This window comes from Pagrus major, chromosome 2 (genome assembly GCF_040436345.1).
Source record: "Pagrus major chromosome 2, Pma_NU_1.0".
In the NCBI taxonomy this organism is placed as follows: domain Eukaryota; kingdom Metazoa; phylum Chordata; class Actinopteri; order Spariformes; family Sparidae; genus Pagrus; species Pagrus major.
The window spans coordinates 7,244,403-7,270,461 of NC_133216.1; the positions used below are offsets into that span (position 1 = coordinate 7,244,403).

Sequence of the window (26,059 nt, forward strand, 5' to 3'; positions counted from 1 at the left end):
CTTCACAAAGGTGGCCTGTCATTGTGCATATGTTATCCAAAAAAATAGCTTTCACAGCTTTTATGTGTGATTCCGGATGCTCAACACATACAAGAAATGATGATAAAAATACATCTGCTGTTCTGTCTTAAATTAGACAAAACGCTCTGTGAGGCATTTTTTTTTAAATCTACTTGCTGTTTCCCTCAAGCTCTGTATTAAAGATAAGGGCATTTGTCTGGATGTGTTTGGAGTTTGATATAAAATAGTGATGGAGGAAAAAAGGAGTTTTAAAATGACCTTTTAAATCCTTTTGAGCGACTATAGTGGAGTAAAGAGAAACATCTGTAAAGAAGCTGAAGTTCCATATTATATCAATTGGGTTAGACAGCTGCTGGGTAAAGTAAGACAAAATCTGATCTTTGCCCCAACTATAATTTGTTCCATTTTAATTCAGGTCTGACAAACGAGAATATGATAAAAAAGCCCCAAAGAATAGCTTTTATAGCCAAAGAGAAAAGTCTTTCCAGAATATTAACGACCCTGAATACCACAAGTGTAACATTAAGAAAAGCAATATATGTTTTGCGTCAAACATTATTCATGAGTCCCAGTAATGCAGCTATGTCTTGATACGTAATGATAGAATAGGTTGTTTGTCCTTCACAAAACAGATCTGCCATCTCTCTGGAAAAGGTTTGGTTCGGTTTAGGTCACCTAGATATGGTTTGAAATACATAGTTGTCATGATGGGTTACAAACCCAAACAAACCTTGACAGTTATTGAGGGACAGATTATGAATGAACTATTTACCCCAGCATCCGCTATAAGAGGTTTTGCTTCACTATCCCTTACGAAAATATGTCACACAGGAAATTTGTCTTTTCACTTTTTCACTAAATCACTATTTCAAATTTAAATTGAAAAATGTGAAATTTACATTTTCACTTAGAAATTAAATACATTCATATGTGCTTGGCTTTTTACGTGTGGATTAGAATTTCCACATGTGGAAACAAAACATGGCACATGAAATCACACAAAATGTGTTTTTGTGAATTTCACATGTTCATACATTTTTGCATGTGATTTGATATTTTCAACAACAGCAATGTCAGTGTGAACAATATCACACAAAAAACATGACAGCAAAAATGACTGACAGTCATTTTTCTAGCAAAGACGGTCTCCATTAATAACAAGACTACTCCAATTAACCTTTTGTTAATGTAATTGCAGCATGCAACAGAGAAATAATCACAATGGCGCATTATTAGTTTATAGACCCATTGGGAGTCCTAAGGTACGTAAGTGGAACATAATCCTAGCCGTGCATCATAGAAGATGTGACCTCCAATTTGTCTACACAGCAATGTCACGTTTCATTACAGACCTGGAAGGAGGATCAGAGATTTGGTTGCAGGTGCGGAGGAAACAGTGGGAAAACGGCTCAGAAGCTTAATGTATCTTTGGTGAGAGTGTAAACGAGAAGGACCTCTATCTCATCCTCTTCCATAAGAGGCTCAGACGAACCTCACGGAGCTCCAAGAGAGTGTTAACCTTGCTGGATTCCCAAAGCCGATCCATATGGGTTGGACTGTCTCTGCACATTTGTCTAAAGCTGAACACAGCCCTCCTCTTATATCATGCCAGCTGGTTCCTTGGCATGCTCCTCCTCATACATTATGTATATCTGAGTCTTGGTTGATTGTTGCCACCTCAGAGGGTTCAGACTACACTATGGCAAGGACCAGCATGCAGATTCCTACGCACCACCGCCACAGACCTGAGACAACAGATAGATCGCCTTAATAGCTGGGCCAACACATCATTCATACATTAGGCCAATTAGCAGGGACTGTTGAAGGAAACGGCTCTGTGGTGGGCTGCCGCGATGAAGAAATCGATTTGGACCATATGTCTTTTGTAGAATTATCCCTTTTTATATGTTGCCGGGGTTATGATTTATTATTACCGAGCAGGACAAATGAGAGCAGAGCTGTCCTTTGCTGTCTTCATTATGATTTACTTCACTTTTGGCTTCTGTGGGAAAAGGATAAAACCTAAGTAGCAATGCTGTAGAGAATGGTAATGATGTTCCTGGAGGCATACAGGATGGAAGTAGAATCTTTTGTCAGATGCTGTGAATATGAATAATGCAATTAATGAGAAGCTTCTGCAGGTTGCATGTCAAAGGCAGATAACAAATTGCTCATTTGATCCTCAGAATGTGTTTGTAGCAGAGAAATGGAGACGTATACAGCATATACATATAATACATGCTGTGGCAAATTGTACATCATTCTTCCTCATCTCAATTCCATCTCTCAGAAGTTTATGGTTCATCATTCATGACATTTAATTGGGGCATTCAGCCTGGATCATAAAGGTCACAAAGCAAAATTGATCTTAATTGGCTTGTAGTAATCAAAATGCTGTTATGTGCTAAATGAATGCTCTAATGTGAGCATTAAAACATTCATTAGCTTGAGAGAATGAAGGATAATTACCAAGGATGCAATTACTGGAGTGAGCACCAATGAAAGCACATTTAAACGTCCATTCTAGTAAACACACATTTGATGGTGGGTCTGCTGTGAGCAAGTACAGTGGGCACTAACCTCAGCTCGGTCTCAGATATCTGTGTGTAAATCTAATTCTCAGATTAGAATAGACATGAACTACCAAATTCAGGTTGTTGTTGTTGTTATTGTTATTGTTGTTATTATTATTATTATTATTGTTATTATTATTATTATTATTTGTTGTTGTTTCATTATTGTTTTATGGGCACATTGTTTTATGGGCACAAAGCAAGAGAGAAGTGTAAAAGAGGAAAGAAGTGATATACATAGATAAACATACACATGTGAACATAAAGTTAAGTTTGTAAGAGTTTAACATACCATGAAGTTGATGCTTTCTTCTGATATCATGGGAAAATAACCTCACACTGAAGTGATTCTGAGGAAAGCGTCACAGGTTTGTTCTCAAGTGTTTTGTTTACCTTGCAGTGTCTGTTTTTACTGGTGACAAAATGTAGAAAGGGTCTCATGGCCACAGCTACAGTAATGTCTTTCTTCAGGGACTAATGGGCTTTTAAGTGTACTGGGTTACCTTCAGCTTCACTGAAATGTGAATCTACCATTGTGGCACTATATAGTACACTCTGCTATTATCACTAATGTGAAGAGCTGGTTTTGTATGTGGCTTTGTATACTAAGCACTGTGCCACACAGCACTCATGTATAATGTATATTAGCTCTTTAGAATAATGAAGAATATGTTGTATTTAAATTCCTTTTGAAGTTTGAGCCCAACCCGAAAAATGTTTATATCCTTTTAATAAGGGCTAAAGCATTGTAATGTGTTGTACTGTAATATATCTTTGCAAACCCTGAAATTAAACTGTATTGATATCTAACAGAATAATGTAACCCCAGTGGCACTTGTTTTAATGAAAATTAGATTTAGAGAGTTCATATGAAAAAATTGCACAAAAAAATCCCGCAGTGTACAATCAATGTTCGCGGGTTGAAAAATGGACAGACAAAAATATATTCAGTCTCATTTTTCACCACTTGAAGAGGGGACGTGGCGTAGCTGCTGAGAGAATTCCTCCTTCTTTCCTTCCCCCCTTCAAGCGCTGAAAATGAGTCCAATTTGAGTAGCATCTGCTCTGTGGGATCTCTGAGAGCGCGGGCAGTAACAATGGCCCTCTGGAACAAGGCCCTTTCCTTCTCTTAATTGCAGCCACATGTGTGGTGGGAAAGAGCCCCCTGCCTGCACCACTAGCCCTGGAATACGTCCAGAATCGCCCACACAGTCAGTGAGCGAGCACAGCCAGCAGCAAACACACTCTAATTGCAAAGAGTGGAGCCCCTGGCTGGAGAGCGGGGGGGTGTGCCAGGACCCTGTGTTCTCACTGAAGGACAGCTAGTGCTTTCACATTCCAGGACTGGCTCAAAGTGGTTACGGGCCATGCAAAAATGGACAAATGGGGACAGTCGGCATTGCGAATGTAACATATTTTGGATGAACCCAAGAGGCATCGGCACATTTCCAAGACTAATGGATAGATGTAAAATGTCCTTTTCTATGTGGACTGTTAGGAGATACTTCATCATTTTGGATTAGAAACATTGGTTAACATCTGTCAGTGGAGTGCAGAAGTAAATGCCATGTGATAAGTGTACTTCCAGTTCCTCTGCTTTCAGTTTTATCTGAGGACAGAGCTAATATAGCTACCAACCAGACTGTCAGCTCTTCTCTCACACATCAAAACAGTGAATCATTTTGTGATGAGGCATTTCATCATTTGTTTTACATAATAAACCCACTAAATCACCAGAATAAATGCAGGCAATGTATGTTTCTGCAAACCATGGATGTGTTGAAACTTCATGTTTCATTTTGTTGCAAATTTTTATGGCTACACAAGACCACTTGGTTAACCATGAGAAAAAAATCGTATTTTGGCTTAGTTGGTTCTGTCGCCACAAAAATGGTTGGAAAATGTCTCCTCAAAAATATCAGGTTCTGATGCTACTAACATGTCTGGAAAATGTCCCTACATAAAAATAAAAAAAGTCAGTGTTTTTTTAACTTGAAAGTGGTCTCTTGCTTGGCAGCACCACCATCCCCTGTTCCTGACATGACTGTTAGCTCATAAAGTTGTAATTTTAACCTGGTATGTCACATATAGTTGAAATGTTTATATGATACATATGAAATGTACAGATTTATCCATAGGCCTATCCGTGGTCTGATGAAACGTACGATGTCAACATTTTTTTTCTGCCAGCTGGGTTAAAAAAGGTTCTTGGACATGATAAATTCAGATACTGTGACTTTTAGCAAAATTTGCCAAAGTTTATAAAAGTGAATCTGACAAACGACAGTCTCAGAAAGGTCTTCTATTGACATGGTCGCTGGTGCGAAGGACTGTCAAGGAAACAAGGCAAATATTACTTTGCATCAAAGGGCCATAGCAACAGTATGCCTTGCCCTGAGGGGGAACCGGGATGTCAGTTTTACTGATTTGAGACAGCCTTGGTAAGGCCTCCATCACAGGAGATGTACTGCGCATTAAGCTGCCATGCTGCAAGGCTGTAGCATACACAAGGTCAGGGTGCAGATTTATGCTTCCTCCTAAGCAGAATGAACAGCGCAGGAGCTATCTAGGGTTTGGGGGAAATGAACCTTTTCATCACATTGATTTCCTAAAGCACCTGGAAAAAAGCTTTGTCAGCCGCTGGCATTTGGGTCTGATTGTGACGGATCTGCACACAATCTGGGCCTCTAGCCTGGATTGGATTCTAGTAGTATGGTTTCCTGGCCATATGCTGTTTGAGTAATAGATAACACTTGTCTTTGGGTTATTCAAACCTTTGTACATCTCATTCTATCAATATGTCATTGATTCACGTGCTGCGTAGTGCCAGTGGTTGTCTGACAAAAACGCATCAGTCAAGTCCATCTTTTGTTTAACTGTTAGTTGTTTCTCAGCCACCGCTTGGGCTCAAACTCAGCTGCTGGCATTTATATATTTAGTTCAGTTTTGATGGTAATGTGATATTATTCAGTTGATACAAAAAAATGAGGTTTAGCCTGCTCCATACTTTTAAATGTCACTTGAAATAATCGGAAGTCTGTACTGTATTTGGTCACTGTTTTGGTATTTAAAGAGATAATTCACATCTTTAATGTTAGAGGCAATGTTGAAATACATTTTAAAGTTCATTATTTCAGAGAGCAGCAGTTGTTGTCCACTTCATTTCATATTAGTTTCAATGGACTGCAGAGACAAAGAAACTTCTAGAAGCACTACGCAGCACGACCCAAATGCTAAATGGACTTTACAACACATGCAAAATGTACCTATTCACACACTGATGGCAGAGGCTTCCATGCAAGGTGCTGACCGGCTCATCAGCTCATGATACGTTTCCAAATGGCCCCACAATATTTCTCTGTTGTCTAACCATATGTTCAGTGTGTTTTAATGGCAATGGTGCTCACAGAAGCCCCAGCCATATTTTGCCAAAACGATGACTGACCATGTAGATGTAGAGCGGAGAAGTGTACTTGAGAAGTTTATATGGGCATTTTGATTATTCCTCTGTTTCTCAGAAATTCTTTTCAACATTCAATCTGTTAAAATGGACATAAATTCAAGCTGATCACAGTTGCAGGAGCAAACAACTATTTTCTTTTTGTTACGCCTACAGAGTTAAGGTGGAATATCACTTTAACCAAATGTCTGTTTTCTTTAACTTTCTTAGAAAAGAGCCAGAGCATTTATCAGCATCTCAGAGGTGTTTGTGCTTTTAGGAACATGGGGTTAAGAAGAAGAAAATTCAGTCTGTTTTCTCCCTGTCTTTCCTCTGTGCGTTTCAGAGATAGAAGGATATGGGCCAGGGGAAGTACAGTATGTCATCTTGTCCAAAGCTTTGATCCTCTCAGCCTGTACTTCCATAGCTTTTGAGTTCCTGTACAGTCTTTGCTTAGACCCCATCACCTCTCCAATGCATCAATCCACCAAAGGGTTTGCTGTTTTCTGCCAGAGCCTCTGGGCATTTTCAAGCTCTGTAGTGAGGATGCTTAACTACAAAGAACATCAGGCAGCTTTGTTTCAGGATGCAGTTTGCCACAGTAAGACTATCAAATGTTTGTATTAAGCCCCGTAGCACATAATAAGCTGGCTCTCTGATGGCACAGCTTGTTATTAAAATTTAATTCTGGCTTGAAGATTGTTTTATTTATGCTGCTCTTTATTCTTGGATAACAAAGAGTCTCTAATAAGAAACTTCTGAGAGCCGTCAATATCTTTACAGCCAATCTTTATACTTCTCTTCTTAGTCTGTGTGTGATTATAAGATAATGATCATCAAATGACGGGGTGTAATTGAAGCTGAAGAACACGGTTGTTGATAATGACCTACATCAGTGAAAATCTAATAATCATTTCAGCCAATCTAATTTAACTGTGTATCACATGTCTGCTGTGTATGCATATCGCTAAAATCAAACAAATGAGAACGGAGCAGGTGATTAATGATTTTCAGAGAGACATCTTCTTTATCTGGCACCATGTTACATTGGCTACGTTGATTAAATCCTAATCAACGCCTACTTCTGCTGCATTTTGCCAGATTTGCCCCGTGTAGTGCAATCCAATAGAGTTCAAATTACCTCAGATGAAAGAGTGTCCAGGGAGAGAGCTGGCCAGGCCCAAAGGGAGCGAGGATTAAGAATGTGTAATGTATTCAATGAAGAGCACTTTCCCTCCTGCCCTCTGTGGTTGGTCGTTTGTAGGAGCAGGTGAATCTGAATTTGAAATTGTATAAGAGATGACAGGTGCGAGATGACCTTTTTCAGCTCAGTTGTGTGGTTTTCTCAGCTTTACGAGGGTGCAGTCACATCTGTAGGAGCAGCGGTGAAGGTTTCTGGTATCTTAAGAAAACACTGAAAGGTTTTATTTCAAGCTGTGTTTTCAAGAATGCTCATTGCAGTGTTTATTGGGTTAAACTTTAGAATAACAACCATGAATAAATGGTACATTTATAGTTAATTAAACATTAGTTAATAGTTTCTTTTCACTATTGAAATGCATTATAAACCATTTATTGTGCAATTGTTTACTGTAAAGTTCCAAAAAAAAATACTGTGTAACGGGTAAATAAATGCTATGTAGTTCATCAATAAAGATCATTTGGATGTCCATTATAAAAAAGTCTGTTCCACTGTTATGCATAACATCTTCAATGTCTTAGTTTTTCAAAACGAAGAAAAACACAAACAATTTGCTTAAAATAACTAATTTCAACGACAGTAAAACAATAAAACGACGAGACAAAACCACTGACAGTTAATAAACACTATATTAAATTACTTGACTATATTCTGTTAGTACTTGTGTATTTTTTTTCTTGGCTAAGTGGTTCTGTATTGGGCCAGGGTAAGGTTTTTGTATCAATGTACAAATAGAGAAATATCACAGAGAACCAGTTGCTAAAAGTATTAAAGTGAGTGTAAATCAATACCTGGAATGTAAGTGATTACCCAAATAGATATTGTAATCTAGGACTATGAGCTTTTTCTGCTGCTACGCTTCAGTGCATCCCGCTGATGCATTCTGTATTCTCACTGACTGTGAATCAGTCTGTCAGCCTAGAATGCAAATGTAAAGAAAATGTTTCAAGCCATTGGCCATGGTATTTGTTTGCAGCATTTGACAACTATTTGAAATACCTGATAGTGCAGTGTATTAGCCTTTGTTCTGCTAAAGGTCATCTGAATTACAAATGACACTTCTACGAGTTAATTGCAATCACTGAATTCAGATTTTTTTTTTGTGTTGTTATACAGCTCTGAGGGACCACAGAATCGAGCTGGTGCGAGCCTCGTGGCAGGAGCTCACCATCAGAATCAGTGACGTCAGCCTGTCAGACGAGGGCCAGTACACCTGCTCGCTCTTCACCATGCCTGTCAAGACCACCAAGGCCTTTCTCACTGTTCTGGGTGAGCATGTTTCGGCTAATTCTCTGCTTTTGGCTAATTCTTCATGTTCTGACAGCATGAATACCAGCGCATTTTCAATTAAATTCCTCTGTTCACTCTTCACCACGCACTTGTTGCTTTGTAGGAAAATAACATTTCTGCTTTACAGTTTATAGTCTTGTCTACAAGAATAAAGGATGACAGTTTTGCATTTTACAGGCTTGCATGCGCGTAGTGATTCTATATTTAATTCTCTGCAGGCCACAAAAAACTCATTTTCACATCTGTATAAGCCAGACAGGTGTGTTAAAGAATAAGCTGAAATATAGAAAAGTAAAAGTCAATACCCACGCACTGTTCACACATAGAATATTTATTTAGTCTTATGTTTTGTAAGATGACCTTTGTCATCTAAAAGCCAGACAAAAAGAAAGTACACGCTGTTATCTTGTTGAGATTTCAGGAAATGTATTTTTAACTTTACATATTAAGTTTCCCATTTCTTTTTAACCATCATCTCATTTAGAATTCTTATTGTTTTGTTTTTTGGTTGTTTTCCATTATGTTATACTTCATTTTTGCTTCTCATTACTTTTTGCTTTGCCTTAAAAAAATAAACCTTTTATAAAATTCTCAGTAAATGTTAAACTTGATCTTTTCATAGAGAGAAGAAGACAGCATAAATATGTGAAAGAGTTATTGTCAATCAGTCAGTAAATCATTTTCTATTGTCAGAGGAGTATATACCACCCACTGGGTTATTACCCAGCTCATCATATCCTGTGTATGTATTCAGTATGCTATTTATATGTATATTTCCATGCACCACAGGAGTGCCAGGACGACCGGAGATCACAGGATTTACCAAGCCTGCCATGGAGGGGGACGTAATCACCCTGACGTGTACCACATCGGGCAGCAAACCAGCTGCCAACATCCGGTGGTTCCGAAATGACAAGGAAGTCCAAGGTAAGCATGTGGTGTGGATTTCACAGAACATTGTATCCTCTGTTACCACTTATACCCTCTTGGAGACATCATTACTGTCAAGTCATTCAGCATCCCTTTGTGCTCATATTCATGCATTGTTCCACTGGCTGGGGGGTTTAGCAGTGCCATGATTCGCCTGGCTCATAGCCAGCATTGCTGCTGTCGTTGGAAGCTGTCCAAATGCTGCTGGACTGTGGCATAGCTGTCCACATTTCACTACCTGACCAAGGTGAAGACATATAGTAGTGCCTCTTATTGATTCTAATTATAAAATCAAGTGTACATCAACAATAAGTCCTGTACAGCATTTTGTTTTCCCTGTTAGTGGCACTAAAGTAATGATGTACTCAGTTGGATGATTAATAGAAACGCGAATCAATCACACAGTACTAAAGGCGGTTATCAAAAATGAAAATGCCGATGTTTGAGTTTGCTCGCAGGCTCTTGCTTATTTTCAATTTACACTGATGTAGAACAGACACGCAGCGAAACCTCACATTGTAATACCTGAAACAGGCAAGTGTTTCTCAATAATGTATTCAATCAAGCAATTGATTTATTGCAAAAATAATTTCCTGTTCGTCGACGAATTGACTCAGTCGTAAATTGACAAATCATTTCAACACTGGTCAAACATGGCATAGTGAAGAATTATGTTTCATCTATTCCTCCAAAACTGTCTTAGAGAGGAAGATTATTAGCACAAAAACTGTTGGCTGTGTGCTTCAAATTTTTAGGTGAACACAAAATATGAATTTATCCCATGGTTTCAAATTCTCTGTAGTACATGCGATGAGTTGATCCTCAGGTGGTGTTTAGATGCTTTATTTCTTTCAAACAGCAACCATTAGATAGTCAAACGAGGATACTAGAATGCAAACTTAGGACGACCACATAACTAGCTTTACCCAGACTGAAAAAAACAGCAATAGAGACAATGCATTAGGCAGCAGATGGTGCAGTGTAATGTGTGCTGATCACACTAAACCGGCAGAAGTTTCTGTGGTTTCACACTGTGCGCCTTACAAGCTTTCACTTTCTTGTGTACCTCTTTCCAAACTGTCTGAAGCTCTGCACTTTGTATTGTTAGAGCTTTTATCACCATATTATTTCTGCTTAAAAAAAAACCCAAAAAAGACAAAAACGTTAAAAAATAGGAATGGAATGTTTTTCCTCAATTTGATGGCAGAGGTAAGCTGTGTGGAGCTCTTTAATGTAATGGAGCCTGCTGCAGAGACTCTGTGTGACAGTTGCTCTTTATTGAAGATTTGCACCAGAGAGCTTTTTCTTGGTGGTTCTGTCTGTGTCTGCCCAACATGGCATGATGATTGATGGGAGAGGGGCTGGGATATGAAGTTTTCTTGTTGAAATGACGTGCACGTAGATTCCTGAAAGGCCAGTGGAGAGCTGGCACACAGCATCACAACCAGACTTGCTGTCCATCTCAAGAGACACTGAGATGATCTCTTTTCTGGTTTAAGTCTTGAGGTATACTTTAAAATAGATATTTGTAGCCCAAAACCTATATATTCTTAACATATATGGACATATGCACATAAAGTAAATGTCAAAATGTAATTTAACAGAGTTCAAGAGGTGCCACAGTTGTACTCATAGCTCCGACTTTGGCCTTTTGTGGATAAAAATAAAAATGTAATGCCTTCATACCATTCCCAGCAGGCACCACAAAAGTTGATAAAGGAAAATCAAACCGGAGAATAATTCCCTACATTTGAATTTGATGTATGAAATGACATTGATGTGTTATGTGTGAATTGCATATCTCTAAAAAACATCATGAGCCCTAAGTCTGCCCCGACCTGGTGTCTTGTGTACAAATGTTCTTTTATTAGTTTTACCTGCATACGGTGGGTTTTATTAAGCCGCTTGGGCAAACAGACCTGGTGTGATGCATCTCCAAGTCAAAGGGAGATAAAACACAAAGCAGAGACTGGAGGGCTCGACATAAAAACTTCATTTCCATGTCAAAGTGTCAAAGAGGAGGAATGTCAATCAGTGCTCCAGAACCAAGTCTTTTATAGGTTGTGCTTTAAAGCTTTCTTTAGCGAGTATGTGCTGGGAGCAGCATGTTTTGCCATTGGTTCTTCTGTGGTAGATCATTGCCGCCAGTGTCTGCTGTCAGTCAAACCTATCCCCACTGGGGGACCAGTCTACAAAGCTCCAAGATGACAGCAGGTGTAATAGCAAAAACATGTCATATTTATTTCATGCTCTGATGATTTGTTTTTCAACAATTTATATTAGAAGCACACAGCATTACAAACCTCAAAATGCAACTGTCATCCAGTGTCAAATAATTTGTTTGCAGAGTATAGAGCCATACAAATTACTTGTGTCGCTGAATGACAGCTAGGCTTCAAATTGTAATCTATTGAGGAAAAAATCCACCCACTGTCACTCTCTATGCATACATAAAGTGGCCTATATATTTCTTTCACAGTGACACAAAGGCACCATACAATACACAACAGCTCCATCATAGTGACTAATTTTATATTCAGCTAGGCAAGATATCAAGACTAGATGAGGCAGTAGACAATAAATTATACACACACACACACACACACACACACACACAATTTATTGTTTTTATGTGAGTATGTTATCATTAAATATGTGTGCTCCTTCATTTAGAATTGGCCTCACATCCTGTTCTGTAAGATCAAGCTGAGCAAAGATGAAATATCACAAACTTTCATTTTTATGCTGATTGCTGACTTAACTGTTCCCGACATGTTTTGTTGCAACTTTTAATTGTCAAAGTGAACAGCAACAAAAGTAACTTAAACTTTCTCCAATCAGTGGGAAAATATGTCAAGACAAGTTTGCTACCAAAGAATAAAATCGGTCCACTTGATTCATGTTGGCGCTAATGTATATGCTTGTCTAATCTAATCTAAGAGGCCTGATGATCGGTGTCTCCCACACACAGTCTGCTATATTAAAGAGTTGGGGTAGTGAGAAAATTCATATGAAAATCACTCCATGTCACCAGACAACTTCTGGCCTTCATGTTGTTCCTGAAATATGTCTGGATCTTTGTATCAGCGCACATAACTGATAACTTGATGTCATAGTAACTTTGTTTTGATTCATTAAAGCATCTCCATTCCTATTTAATATAACAAGCTTTCTTCACCATCTGTTAATTTGTCAAAATTCATTGACGGATCACTTTTAGTTTTTTGGTCTGGTTATTTATTTGGTTATCCTCTATTTCTGAGAAGATTGAGTTATTTTACCTAATTTCTACAGGTTTGATATTCCCCTCCACATCAAGGCCATAATCCAAAATTAGATCAAGAGTCTCATTAACACAGGAGAATTACATGTGAGCAAGAATGACATGTCCATTCTATTCAGTACATGTAGCCATCAGCAGCAGAAGTTATCTACGTGTTACTGGAGTTACTAACACATGGTTTAACCATGACATTTATCAATTATGAGTCTAACATCTGATGACCTACCTTTTTGAAATCATAGTTCCCTTGCTTCTTATATTTTCTATAGGTCCTTTGTTTACCCACTATCTGCATTAAAAATAGGGGGACTATTCAGAGCAATATCTGAGGGTTTTAGAAATGAGCCACATTACATGAATATACCAGCATATGTTGTAGAACCTCAAAGTGCTTTCTCAAATGTATTGCTTTAGATGGTTTTGAGCTATTTTTAGACAATGTACACTCGCTTTTCCCCAGCAAGTCCAACTTTAGTGCAAACTAATCTGTTTATTCCTTTAGGAGTTTGTTAAAAACATCCATAAACTAATAAAGTTTAAGGGCTTGGAAGCTAGGGAGAATGTTGTAGAAGGATATGGATTTATATGTGTTGGTCAAATGTAAGATAAACCTTTTGGAAAAATCAATACATCAAAAGGAATTTATTTGTATGATAAAGTCATTTGGAAAAGAGACAAATACGATAAAGCATTTCCTAATTCATTTTTCCTAAACAAGCATGAATATATTTCGAGCTTTTAACTTGCTCCACTCAGTTCTTTCATAGAACAGAAGCAGACATGTAAACACAGCCTAACTGACCTCGAAAAATACAGTATCATAGACAGAAGTGCTAATGAGTGGATTAAATCAACACTGTGTGGACATATCTAAGCAAGACCACAATGGTGGTACTGGTAGAAAAACAATCATGTATGCTGTCTCACACAGGAACCCAACCACAGATTTACTGGCAGTATAGTTGTTAGCTTGTTCCTTAAGCCTCTTTACCCTCCAACTACAAAATACTAAATGTGCAAGGATAAACCAGTTCCAAGGTAAAATTAAAGACCCCTACCAATTGCTACATGAGGTATTTGTTTCTTGTGAATGTGAGTTTATATTTTAAGGGCTTTCCAACAGCAAATTAATTTAGGAATTAGGTCAAAGATTTAAATGACATTTCCCCAATAATTACTGGTCAGCAGGCAGTAGGTTGCAAACTGTGCTGAGCAGGAGCTTCAGGCATGAAAAGGAGCACGTTTTGAAATAGTTTGAAAGTAAAAAAAACAAAATGGATGTGCTATTAGGGTATGCCGCTGATGCTCTCATGAAATAAACAAAGGCTCAAATTGTTATGCTGTTATTTCTTCAAGGCTGAGGACAGCTTGAAACAATAATAATCTGAAGGGAACCCAAATTTTAAGTCTTCCAAACTCCACCTGACCAAACCTGATTTTCCTCTTATCAAACTATAATAATAGGTCTACACAAAAATCGAATCGAGTTCTACCACTGAAGTTCTGGTTTGTTATAAGAGACACCGACGTCCTGATTATCGGAGCGCTCCCAGTGGCCCGAATGTAGATCTGCTTGCCTCCTGGGGTTCTGGTTCAAAGCAAGTGCACCTGGGCACATTCACATTCGTATGAAAGCTGCTCTGCGTGCTCTCTGGCGATGCTAGCAACCGCCTTGAAATAGACTGACAGCTTCTCTGTGGCAGCTCTGATGCTGCAGGCGTCTTGATGAATGAGAGGAAAAGCTGGAGAAATTTGTGTTTGACAGTACTTGCTATCCACTCTCTGCACTTGAGGGCAAAATGCAGGGCCTTTGGTTCTCAAATGCGAGGCCTCTGACTTTTCTGTCCGCTCAAATGATAGATTGATTTTGAGACCTGATTCCAACCATTACATAATTTGTGATGCATTAATCAATACAAGCGTGATGTCTTAGAGGCCTATGAGGTTGGCTGTAAGATGCTGAATTTTTGTTTGCTTTTGGCCCATGGCCCACCATTAAGTTTCAGTTTTGGCGTTCCAAGTGAAAAAGTTTGGGCAGCCTCACTCTTGCTATTATTATGTTTAGTTTTAAAATTTGAGACAAAATATATCAGTAATAAATATAAATCAGATTCAGAAAGAAGTGCATACTTTCAAATATGAAAAATACCAGATTTCAATCAGATTTTCAAACTGTCTTGTCTACAAAAAATAAATTACTAGTTATGTTCATGTCAGTGTAGAGAAATTAAATTAGAGACTAAATAGTTGGTTCATCTCGCCTTCTTTTCTCATCTTATTAAACACAACACGATTATCACTTAAGTAATGGCAGTATTAAAGAAGAAGACAAATTATTATTGAATCTGTCAACCTCAAAGCAACAGAAAATATACAGGTAGCCGTCAGAGCAGCAGTAGTTGTAACAGTCTTAGTAGTAGTCGTGGTTTCAGTGGAAAGTCCAATAAAAAATTAATCCCCTTGCACATGACAAAATCAAAGAGAATCGGTGGAGTGGAACAAATGGGACAGATCAGCCCAAAATGATGATGATATGGGTGATCGGGGTTTCATTGCAAGGGGCTGTTAGCATTTAATAGACCAAGGGATTGAACAATTCGTTTGCTGTGTATGTGTGAGTATTTGTGAGTGAAGGAGTGGAGTGAATACATACGTGTATGTATTGATTGGTTCAGGTTTGCACTGGATGGTAGAAAGTCCAGAGAGAGGAAGAGGTAAAGGGGGGAGGATATAGTGTGGGGAGGATCTAAGGGGGTGAGGAGGATAGCAGTTCCAGTGAAAAGTCCTTCTGAGGCTGTTGTCTTTTTCTTTTTTGCCCTGTTTAGGTGCAATAGCCTTGTAAAGCTTCAGAAAAGTGACACTACCGCACAAAGCGTTGACAAGAGAGCAGCAGCAAATTAAAAAGAAATGCTTCCAATTATAAGTTAAGATGCATCTCTAAATGAAGACAACATCACAAGGCAAGGAAACAACAAACACAAATCAAGATCTGAAGCTGTGTAAAGGGTGAATGTCTGGGTATGAAACTAAAACAAAGGAGAAGGAATGAAAGTAAAGGTGTGACTACAACTATGGAAATCTACCCCGCGCTGCCAGGGGAGCGTGTGCCTGTTTGTGTTGACTGGGATGTTTGAGAGATGGTCCTTGAGGAGCAAACACACCCAACCAACCGAGTCAACGCTCCTACTTCTCTCCCTTCACTATTCACTCTATTTTGACTTGACTTTCAAAGGCCAAGGATTCTCTCCCTCAAAGGAGAGGCAGTGAAAACAACAACAACAGCAACAACAACAACAACAACACTGCAGTCTATGTCAGAAAAGCAACATCTTTAAAATAAAATTTCATCTTTCTCGCTTTTTAGAAAACGTACAAGCTGATTTCTTTTTTCCAAAATGATTTTTTTGCATGAAGGGCTTAAACAAAATCCCAAACTGTTCCCCAATAATATTATTAATTCACAAGTACATTGGATCCCTGTTCATTTTCTGACTCTGCAGGCTCTACAAAGGTGAATGCCACAGGAAAATCATTCACAGTGAGAAGTAGCCTCCAGTTCCAGGTGGACAGACAGGACGATGGCGTCGCCTACACTTGCAGTGTGGAGCACGTGTCTCTTACCAACCCCTACATGACAACTGAAGTCCTGGAGGTCCACTGTGAGTGCAATCATACACACCTTGTGCAAAGCTGGATTAGGTGTAAGATTAGCATTGAGAAGAAATACAAGGATTGAGATTACATTTATGTCTCCAGGTTTAGCTTTGCATTTGCTCCGGATTAGTGTAGGATTAGTTTGCAGGTAAGGGATTAGTACCAAAGCAGAACAGGGATATGGGCTAAAGCTAAGAGCTGCCCAATGGGTAAAGAACTAACTACTGTTGTACTTTGTCAGTGCTAGAGTTAAAGCCTGTAACACCAGTACTGTGTGTGTTACAAAGTGTTGAGATTTTTGGTCTCTTCTTCACAGATGCTCCCCATCTGGAGATCACACATTCACTGATTATTCCACAAGAAGGACAATACCTAAAACTGGAGTGTGTTTCCATAGGCAACCCAATGTAAGTTGGCATTTAATCACAACTTATAAAAAGTTGGTCTTGAGATGTGATTCATTTATTACAAAAACAGTTCTTCAGTTTATTCATCATTTCCTTATTTTCAGGAAATCATAAGCAGTAAGATAAAAAAGAAAATGTTGTTGTTATTTTCTTTCCCAGACCTGAACCGGTGCTGTGGTCTAAAGATGGAGGAGAGCTGCCAGACATCGAGCGTATGATTGTGGAGGGCAGGGAACTAACCATCACCACACTAAACAAAACAGACAATGGCACATACCGCTGTGAGGCCAGCAACCACCTGGGGACCAGCAGTGCTGAATATATACTGTTTGTATATGGTGGGTACTGCCATGGCTAGTCTTGTTATGGATGATCAGTTTTGCTGTTGTGTCTTATTCAAGGCTTTCTTGTAACTCAAAGATGGGTGGTGTTCCTTATAAACATACAAAGCCAGCAGAGGGTTTGTCAGCCTGGGCCTTTAACCCAAAAGAGAAATAAAAAAGCACAATAACAGAGCAATGATAGCTACTTTAAACATGAAATATTTTGCAATAGAAGATCATGGTCAGCATCTCCTGGAATTACAATTTTTCTGTCAGATAATCTGCTGATCATAATGGCATTTTTAACAAACATTTTCTATGACAAGTGGTTTGTGGACAGAAATCTTGACTTGTGATTTATAAATTAGCTGACATAGACATCTCCCAGTGACCATTTGAAGATAAATATAAATGGATATAAGTAATGAATGATTTTTAGGAAGTCATTGAATCATGATTTTTACGTATATGGGTGCCTGGAACAGAGAAACAAAAACAAATCTTTAAAATGTTGTAACATGATAAATGGACAGGACTTATCCAACACTTTCCAACCTCAGCAGGACAAAGTGCTTCACAGTTTGCTCACTCACACACTGATGGCAGCGACCCATTGGTGTCGCACCAAACATGTAGGTAGAACCACAACTACCAACCCCTCCATTAATGGACGACCTGCTCTAACAGCTGCCCCATTTTGGTTTGCAAAATGGGGCAGCTGTGATGTGAAATGTATGTAATTAATAGTAAACAGGATAAAACCTTATGGTCCGTTAATATAAACCTAATATATTATATTGCATTTTCTGCCAGGTGGTAATGCAGGATTTAATTAATTACAGGAAAAAGTGGCTTCCGACAACTGACCACAAATATGAGGATAAGGATAGTAAGTTTATTTTCAAGTGTTACTAAATTTGTGTAATTTTTTGGTTCTGGTATATGAAAGTTATGGCTAATTCCATTTTCAGACCAGCGTTGATAGTGTGAAAAAATGATCTGCAGTCTTGCAGGTCACCAGTTTGCAAACTATTTCCTCAAAAAATTAAATTCCAAATCTTGCCTTGGCAATGTGCAGGATAACCCAGTTTACCTCACCGTACTGTACATTTCGCTGCACAGGTTTAGCTTTTGGACTCTTCCTATGAGGAAACAGGAAGAAAGTGTTAAGGATGCAGAATTTAGCTTCCGAGTACCGCCTGGAGGAGAGATAAGTTAATCCCGAGACAGTGGAGCGGCTGAGAGAATAAAGACAGCATGGTGCAGGAAACGGATCATTAAGGCCTCTGCAGCACATGTTTATAACGTTTATCAAATACAGCCAAGTAAAAAATACAAAAACAAGGAGAGAATATTAAAATTCAACATGGATTTATTTGTTTCCATTTTTGCCAATTAAACAGTCCCACACGAGAGTGCAGTTTGTTTGGGAGCGACTTATCACAGCTCAGACGCTGGACTTATTCAAGCTCACAAGCAGTTAGTGGATGCACAGCAGCTTCTTTGTTCGATTTTAAAGGCAGAGGCTTTTGGTGAGAGAAAACCCTTCATTGGGAAAAGGAGGATGACACATTCATCCTTTCGCTTTTTGTTATTTCAGTCTCTTTTTTCAGCATGCTCATTGAACAGGGCGAGGCACCAATGTCAGGATAGACCATACCATCCTGTCATATCTGGGAACCTATGTTGGACCAAAGTTTCAATGCACACATTTCAAAGTCACAGTTTTTTTAAAAATGTTTTTTATTTAAAAAGAAACAAATTTGTTGAGTTATACATGTGACAGGTAGCTGTTTTTCACTTTTTGTCAGCTTAACAGAGGAACTGGCAAAGCTTATAACCCTCAGAAGCCCTCTCACACTTTATACAAAGGCCCTGGTTTCTAGGGAAGGATGAAAAACTGAACTGAGCAGGTAAAAGATGTGTGAGACGGGTTCATTTCCACTGATGATGACAGTCATTCTTCAGAGCTACGCTGTGTCTGGCTGAATACTTACCGGGTCTCTTCGGATCATCTCAGCCTCTAAGCCTAATTTGCTAATGACAGGAGAGCTGAGAAGCAATAAATGTCATCGCTCTGCTGCAATTTATCACCGTCTGCAATTATGCTCCTTAATACATTGTATTAAATAAAGCAAGGAAACAGTGTATATGATAATTACTCTGAGTGAGATGTTACAGCGATGGTAACAGATAGTTTGGTTAAGTACAGGTGAGAAATGATTGCTATTTGTGAAGCTGCAGCACCACTTATTAACCTCTTACCCTCATATTTCACTCCTTCATTAAACATTTTCACCTCAACAAGCATGACACCTGATGAGTTTTACATTCTCTGTGTGTGCTTATTTACCAACCGATCATCAATTGCTTGGAAATTTAATAAATGTAAGAAACACGAGTCGCTCATGCATGAGTCATCCTTTCCAAATGATATTGCTTTCAAAGGAGGTATTCACACATACAAATATCTCAGATGCAGGTGCATTGGAAAGAATCACTTCAGTTTTGAGAAAAGAAGATCCTGCACACTGCTCTTGCATTTATTTTTAATAGTAATGTTAAACCAAGGTCCAGGGGGACTGAACATTAGTATTATCCATCAATTGTGATGCTGAGTAAGAGCAGTGTGCAGAACCGTCTTTTCTCAAGATCCCAACGATATTACCGGAAGAATTTAGCCCGTCAGAGCTCGAGTCATTCTTTAATCATCTGTGCCTTCTCTTCATTAGTTTGCCAGTATTCAGTAAGGTGAACGACCAGAATTAACCCACTTCACCAGCCTCGCGCAGTAATTGATTTGTGCCGTTTGATTTTCCTGCAAGTTTTCTCATGTTGAGCCTGTTCCCTGCGGAGAGGTTTGTTTTTCTACCCGTTGTTCCTGTTTTCATTTAGCAGACGTCATCACCTTAGTGCCTCCATCCTCAGCTTCCCTGCCTCCCTCTCTAGCTTCTGTTCTTCCAATCTGCTAATGCCGACATTCCCAGGTCAGGCATAGGCAGTCACAGCTGCATTTGCAGGTACCCTTATAACCCCTCCATGGCCCCGCCTCAACGCTCAATGCACTCACAACACTGACACTGAACACACAGTTGATGATTGATGAGCTAACAACAGGCTTTGCGCTAGAAAATAGCATTGTTTTACTGGATGAATTCCATGCTCTCTATTTTTTTCTTTCCTCTCTGCTTCATTTTTTATACACAGCACTGTTACCTCACCAGCATTTTTATCACAGTTTCTGATTAGTTTTATTATTGGGAGCTGACGATATGCCGACCTTGTAGGAGTAAGTCACCACATCAGGTGGATGCTGTTTGTCAACCCATTGCACAAATTTGCATCTTTGCAGAAGCAGAAAATAGAAAACATGAGTGTTTATACTTTGGTTCTTAGGATGAATGGTTTCTACCATTACGACCAAACAATAAGAACACATGCAATTACATTTGAATAATGATGATCAAAATCACATGCTCCATGTGTTTGCTTCAGTTCATCTCTCCTGATGGAATTACTGTTGTAGTGTTTGTGTACTACTTTGCCATATTGAGCCACAAGAGCACTCTGCTGTAGAAAATGCTGAATGGTTGTCTTGAAAGTCAAAATAGCTTTTGTGTAGCAATGGAGAAAACACAAATGTTACTTAGATCTGGCATGATCTTCATTTTGATAATCGGCCCATTAACCTCAAAGGAGGCCTGGGGAATTTTCCTGTAAACAAACAAAGGCTATGTTGTGTGTTTCTCAACAAAATGTATCCTTGAGGTCTAGAGAACATGTTGAATGCCTTGTTCCCTGATGAAATATTTGCATCACCGTTTTCTTATAAATTCTGCATGTTTACACCCATACATCCATGTTTACTAGCTTGCAGTCTTTTTGACTGCCTTTGCCTTTACTGCTGATCAGCAGAATAGCTGGCAGGAATGTGTATTGTCTCGACCGTATGCATGTGGGTTCTTGTGCACATGCACAATATAAACAAAACAGGCGTCCATGTACAGTATAAAAACACTGCTTTATAGCACTACAAGTGGCCCGATATTTGTTGAAAACTAAGGTTCAGGTGAATGATACTGATTCTGATGGAGATCGTTTAAAGTATTTGCCCTGGTTTTGAGATATTTTTCTCTAATGCTTCCAGTGCCTCTATGCTAACACCTTTAATCAATGGCAGTGGTGATGGTTGTGATGCTCAAAGCATTAAAAATGTTCTTTCTCAGACAAATTATCAGCTAAACAAATACTAAAACTATATGCATGGCTATATGCCACTAAAGAGATAAGTGAGAAAATATGTTTATTCATAATTTTTGGTGTACTGACCCATTAAGGATGTACACCCCAAAAATGTCAGTATGTACACCTTTGTTCCTCATGTTGTCCTTGTCGATGTATCTTATGCTGCTCTCTCAGTGACCGTTTCCAGTGACTCCAGTTAAGCATGCAATTGGCTCTGACAGCAAGCTTTGCATTGCATCACTTCTGCACACTGTCAAAGTAAAAACTCAGAAGAAAAAAAAAACAGACCATGCTAATTTCTCATGTTTCCTTTGAACTTTGTGGTCACCTTTTTTATCACGGTGTTGTTCCCCTCGTCTCCCCCTACTGCTGTCACTGTCTGCAACCATGGCAACAGCCAAAGACTTTCCAGGGCCTACAACAGGTAAATATCCCACTAGACGATCATTGCAAGCCAGATTTACAGTGTGTGATGCTGGATCTGGATCTGGGTCAGGACACATCACGACCTCCACACAGCATGAGCCAAACCATCACCATGCATGGATGCTCACTCTGCTGACGCCAGCTGCTTTCTCTCCAGCCATGTCACAGGCTGCATAAGTTATCACACAATATGTTTCTGGTTTGGTTTGTCTTTGCACAATGAAATGAGTGGCTCTATCTGAATGGAGCTGGGCTGGAGATTGTATCTGTGCTGGTGTATAAATATTTGATTTATGGTTGTGTGATTGCAGCAGAATAGGAGGGGGAAGTCTAAATTTATTTGTGGGAACTCCTTGCATTTCTGATCACATAGTTCTTGAAAAATGTTTCTGTTTACCATATTTTTCTAGGTTTTATGTTTATTATTTAATCTATGTGCATATCATGTGGTTGCAGCAGTGTAGTTCGATATGGTATTTACTTTTTTCAGATACATATACTGTATATATTTTTAGGCGGTTTAAAATGCTTGGGTTTGTGTTTATGCGAGACTGGATGGAAACAGAATTGATGGCAAATTGAGTCACTGATGTCCCTGTTATCTGCTGAAGTGTCTGTAGTTTTCCTTTTGTGACAGTGTGTGTAGTGTCAGTTTGTTCCAGGATTGACATAAGAATAATCAGTGTACTTACATGTGAATTAAATCTCAAAAAACTGCTTGGACAAGTATAAATGCTTAATGGTCAATTACTCACACTTTAAGGTGAAAGCATTAGTAGCAAGTTGTGTTGACATGACAAGTTCAGCTGCTGTGCAGCAAGAGCATTTCAGCTTGTCTCATTCCTATGAGCAGTGTGCACCAGCTGAGTGTGATATGAAAATTGCTTATGCCCCTCGCTGACAGTGAAATCACCTGTACAGATCATTATGTCCATCGACATGCAACCAAACTGTTGTTCCAAAACAGTTATTGCCTCAAAGTCTGAAGCGCCTGCTTGTGAGTCCCTGATAAAGCAGTTGTGGTGATTCTATCCTGCATGGTTCGAAATAAACTGCATGTTTCACAACTTCATCTTTTTTATTTTTAACTTCCCACACTTTGGGTAGCTGAAAATGAGGGTTGCATTCCGTTAACAGAGGAATATAACGAGGTTTGTTGGAACATCTCCGCCGTCATTTCCCAGGGTCACTTTGCAAAACTGAGCACAAGCCATAGCCATTCATCAGCTTGAGATAATGAGAGCACACGAGGTGCACAGTAAAGACACAGCCACTTACAGTTTATTACAGGACAGACACAAAGGCATGCTCCTGCTTGGGAAACCTTCAGCTCGCTCTCTGCCCGGAGGACGCCTCATGTTAAATAACACTTATTTAAAAAACCTGAGCCTGAGCAGCAGAATCTGGCCGTGAGCACGGGGAAAACACAAAAGACAGCATGTGTAGAGGCTTTGGCAAAAATAAACTAAAACATCACTCAGGCCGAGACTTTCTTGCAGCACATTGCTGTTGCTCATGCCATATTTTGAAGTGTGCAGAGATTTGTGGTATTTTCTTATGATTACTTCTTTTATACCTCTTTTCAAGCACTTCAAAGCAGTGATGTCAGGTTGCTATGAATATGACAGAAGCTCATTTGGGACTGTTGTGCTTTGTGTGTTAAAGCTACATCTGTATTTTTTCAGGATAATTGTAGGAGTAAAATATTTTCGCTGTTATATAATTCTCTACAGCTGCATTAGACAGCAACGAAACATCTTGCAGGTGTTAACAATATCTCTCCACTTTTCCCTCCGTCTCTATCTTGTCTCAGATCCTAATGCTTTAGGACAACACGGACCTGACCACGCTTTAATCGGCGGTGTCGTTGCAGTCGTGGTCTTCATCACCTTGTGTCTGATAATAGTTCTCGGACGGTATCTGGCCAGACATAAAGGTAAAAGAGGTCATTTGAGCTGCCTTGAATAACAATTTTCTTGCTCGTTTATGTCTAGCACTTCTCAGCAGAGGGATAACTTGCTGTGGCTTTGTATGTCTTCAGGGACGTATCTAACACATGAGGCCAAAGGAGCAGAGGACGCCCCCGACGCAGACACAGCCATCATCAATGCTGAGGGAAACCACGTGCATGCAGAGGAAAAGAAAGAGTACTTCATTTAGACCTCTGTTCCTCTTTTCCTTCGTTTCATGACAACTTTTGACAGCAGACATGCAATTTTAAGCTGCCTCAGCGTTACTACACGGTCTGTTTTGCTTTACTTAGTATTCTTTTGTCTTCTCCAGAAAGCTCATGCTTGGATAGCTTGTTTTCAAAGCACTCGCTGACAATATAGCCTTCTCCTTTTGTAATCAATGTAAACCATGTACAACTGGATTATTTCTGTTTCAGTTTTACGGTGCCTAAAAGCTGTATATTTTTCTGCATTTCTTTCGCCGCTTGCATTAACTTTTTTCTCTACTCTCTTACTTTACGTGTTACACAACTTTTTGCAGATTTTTTAAAATTCAGAAGCAACAGGAAATGTGTTTCAACTCACGTTAGAGTCAAGAGTTTTAGCTTTTCAAAGTGTTTTGCTTTAAGATCAAAATATGTTAAATACATCAATTTATCAAACATCAACATCAGTAGAATCTTTTGAGGGATTAAACAGTGGTTTTGTATGTTGCCCGGGGTTTGCCCCACCACGGCCATACTGCATTCGTTCAAAAAATCGTAAAACAGACCAGACAATTTGCCAAAACAAAACACAGCAACACAATCTCTGTAATTGTCTCTAGATGAAATCAGCTCCCTCTTAGCACTGTCTGTATATTTCTGCATTGATTTACTTTCAGTTTCCGCTCATGCTGTTGATTTGTACCAACAGAGAACCAGTTAGAAAATTAAAGCACAAAGTCTGAGGACTAACATGGAGGGAAAACACATGAACAGTTTCTTGTCTCAGGATTCAATTCGAGTCTAGATGGAGAGATGGTGTCAGACACATGATGAAGATTTGAGTACTCTTGCAGATATCGTCATGGATGAGGAATTTTAATTTCGGTTTGCGATTTGATGTTTAATCCAAACTGAATGTGTGGAACCTTGTGGGGGTTCATTATTTATGTTGAATTTTATTGAACAACTATGCTCAATGTGTGGATATTGCTGTAACATACTTTGCTAACGTGAATATTGGTGAACAATATTGTTGAATCTTGGGATCCCTGACATATTGCAATTTGTATATTAGCATATACAGTATTTAAATTATTCCATGAGTCTTAATTTTTTTCCCATTTATCTAAAAAGCGGTTGTTTTGCCAGATGGCATGTAAATAATGTGTAATTATTAAATTTTAGTAAATGATAGAACACTAGTTATAGCTTTTAATTTCAGGTCATATCATTTCCCGTCACTTTGATGAGATTGTTTTCATACTTATGAAGATTTTTTCAAACAGGGATTCTAATGAATTGCTTAAAATGTAAAAAAAAAAAAAAAAAAAAAAAGAAAAGAACTGAAAAAAAAGATTCTGGTTAAAATATATGTATTTATCATTATGATTGATTGATTGACATTTATTATATAATACTATATTGATTGATATTATTGCTGTTACTAAAGTAGTTGTCTGACATTAACTTTTCCATTTTTTAATTCTGTACCTTATCATGACAAAACAATACAAGGATCACCGTTATGGCCTTTGAGTTTGCTGCAAACAGTACTAATGACATGTTGAGGCATTGGTGAATCAGACATCCCCTCACTGTATATAGTCACTGTATCAAAGACATTGAACCACATTGCCAATGCTCATACATGTTATTTTGTTAGTTCGATATGATGCTATAAATAACTCATTTTGTACAAAGTTTTAATCGCTGTAATTAATTTGCTTTTTATGGGGGATGTGTGAGGTTTGTTTTTTTCTCAGTATTGATATTCATTTTTCAACTATGCCACTGTAAAAAAAAAAAGAAAAGAAAAAAGAGAGACAAAGTGCGGATTAAAATATGAACAACTTGAAAACTGTCTTTTTGTGACTAGGTTTGTACTTTAATGCACTCAAGAGTCATGCTTTGTGATTGTGAATTACAGCGCCATTACCAACGGTCACAATATCAGTCTGCACAACTACAGTTCTATAAAAGGGAGCATATGATGATGGGCAGTGCTGTGACCAAAGTTGCACTGTAATTGTTATTCCATGCAACTGTTGAGTATTTCTCAGCCTTTAGTATTAATAATATATGCAAAATGTTGGGGGATTAAAAAACCAT

General features: G+C 38.7%; 1 protein-coding gene across 1 annotated transcript in view; it reads left to right on the forward strand.

Moving 5' to 3' along the window:
* Positions 1–23,952, forward strand: part of cadm2b (cell adhesion molecule 2b) — a 142,759-nt gene extending 118,807 nt beyond the window's left edge. Inside the window, exons 3-10 of the mRNA XM_073490465.1 lie at positions 8,351–8,503; positions 9,314–9,451; positions 16,238–16,396; positions 16,708–16,798; positions 16,958–17,136; positions 21,764–21,790; positions 23,606–23,728; positions 23,834–23,952. Coding sequence (XP_073346566.1) covers positions 8,351–8,503; positions 9,314–9,451; positions 16,238–16,396; positions 16,708–16,798; positions 16,958–17,136; positions 21,764–21,790; positions 23,606–23,728; positions 23,834–23,952 — 989 coding nt within the window. The remainder of the gene's footprint in view (positions 1–8,350; positions 8,504–9,313; positions 9,452–16,237; positions 16,397–16,707; positions 16,799–16,957; positions 17,137–21,763; positions 21,791–23,605; positions 23,729–23,833) is intronic.
* The last annotated feature ends 2,107 nt before the right edge of the window (positions 23,953–26,059 follow it).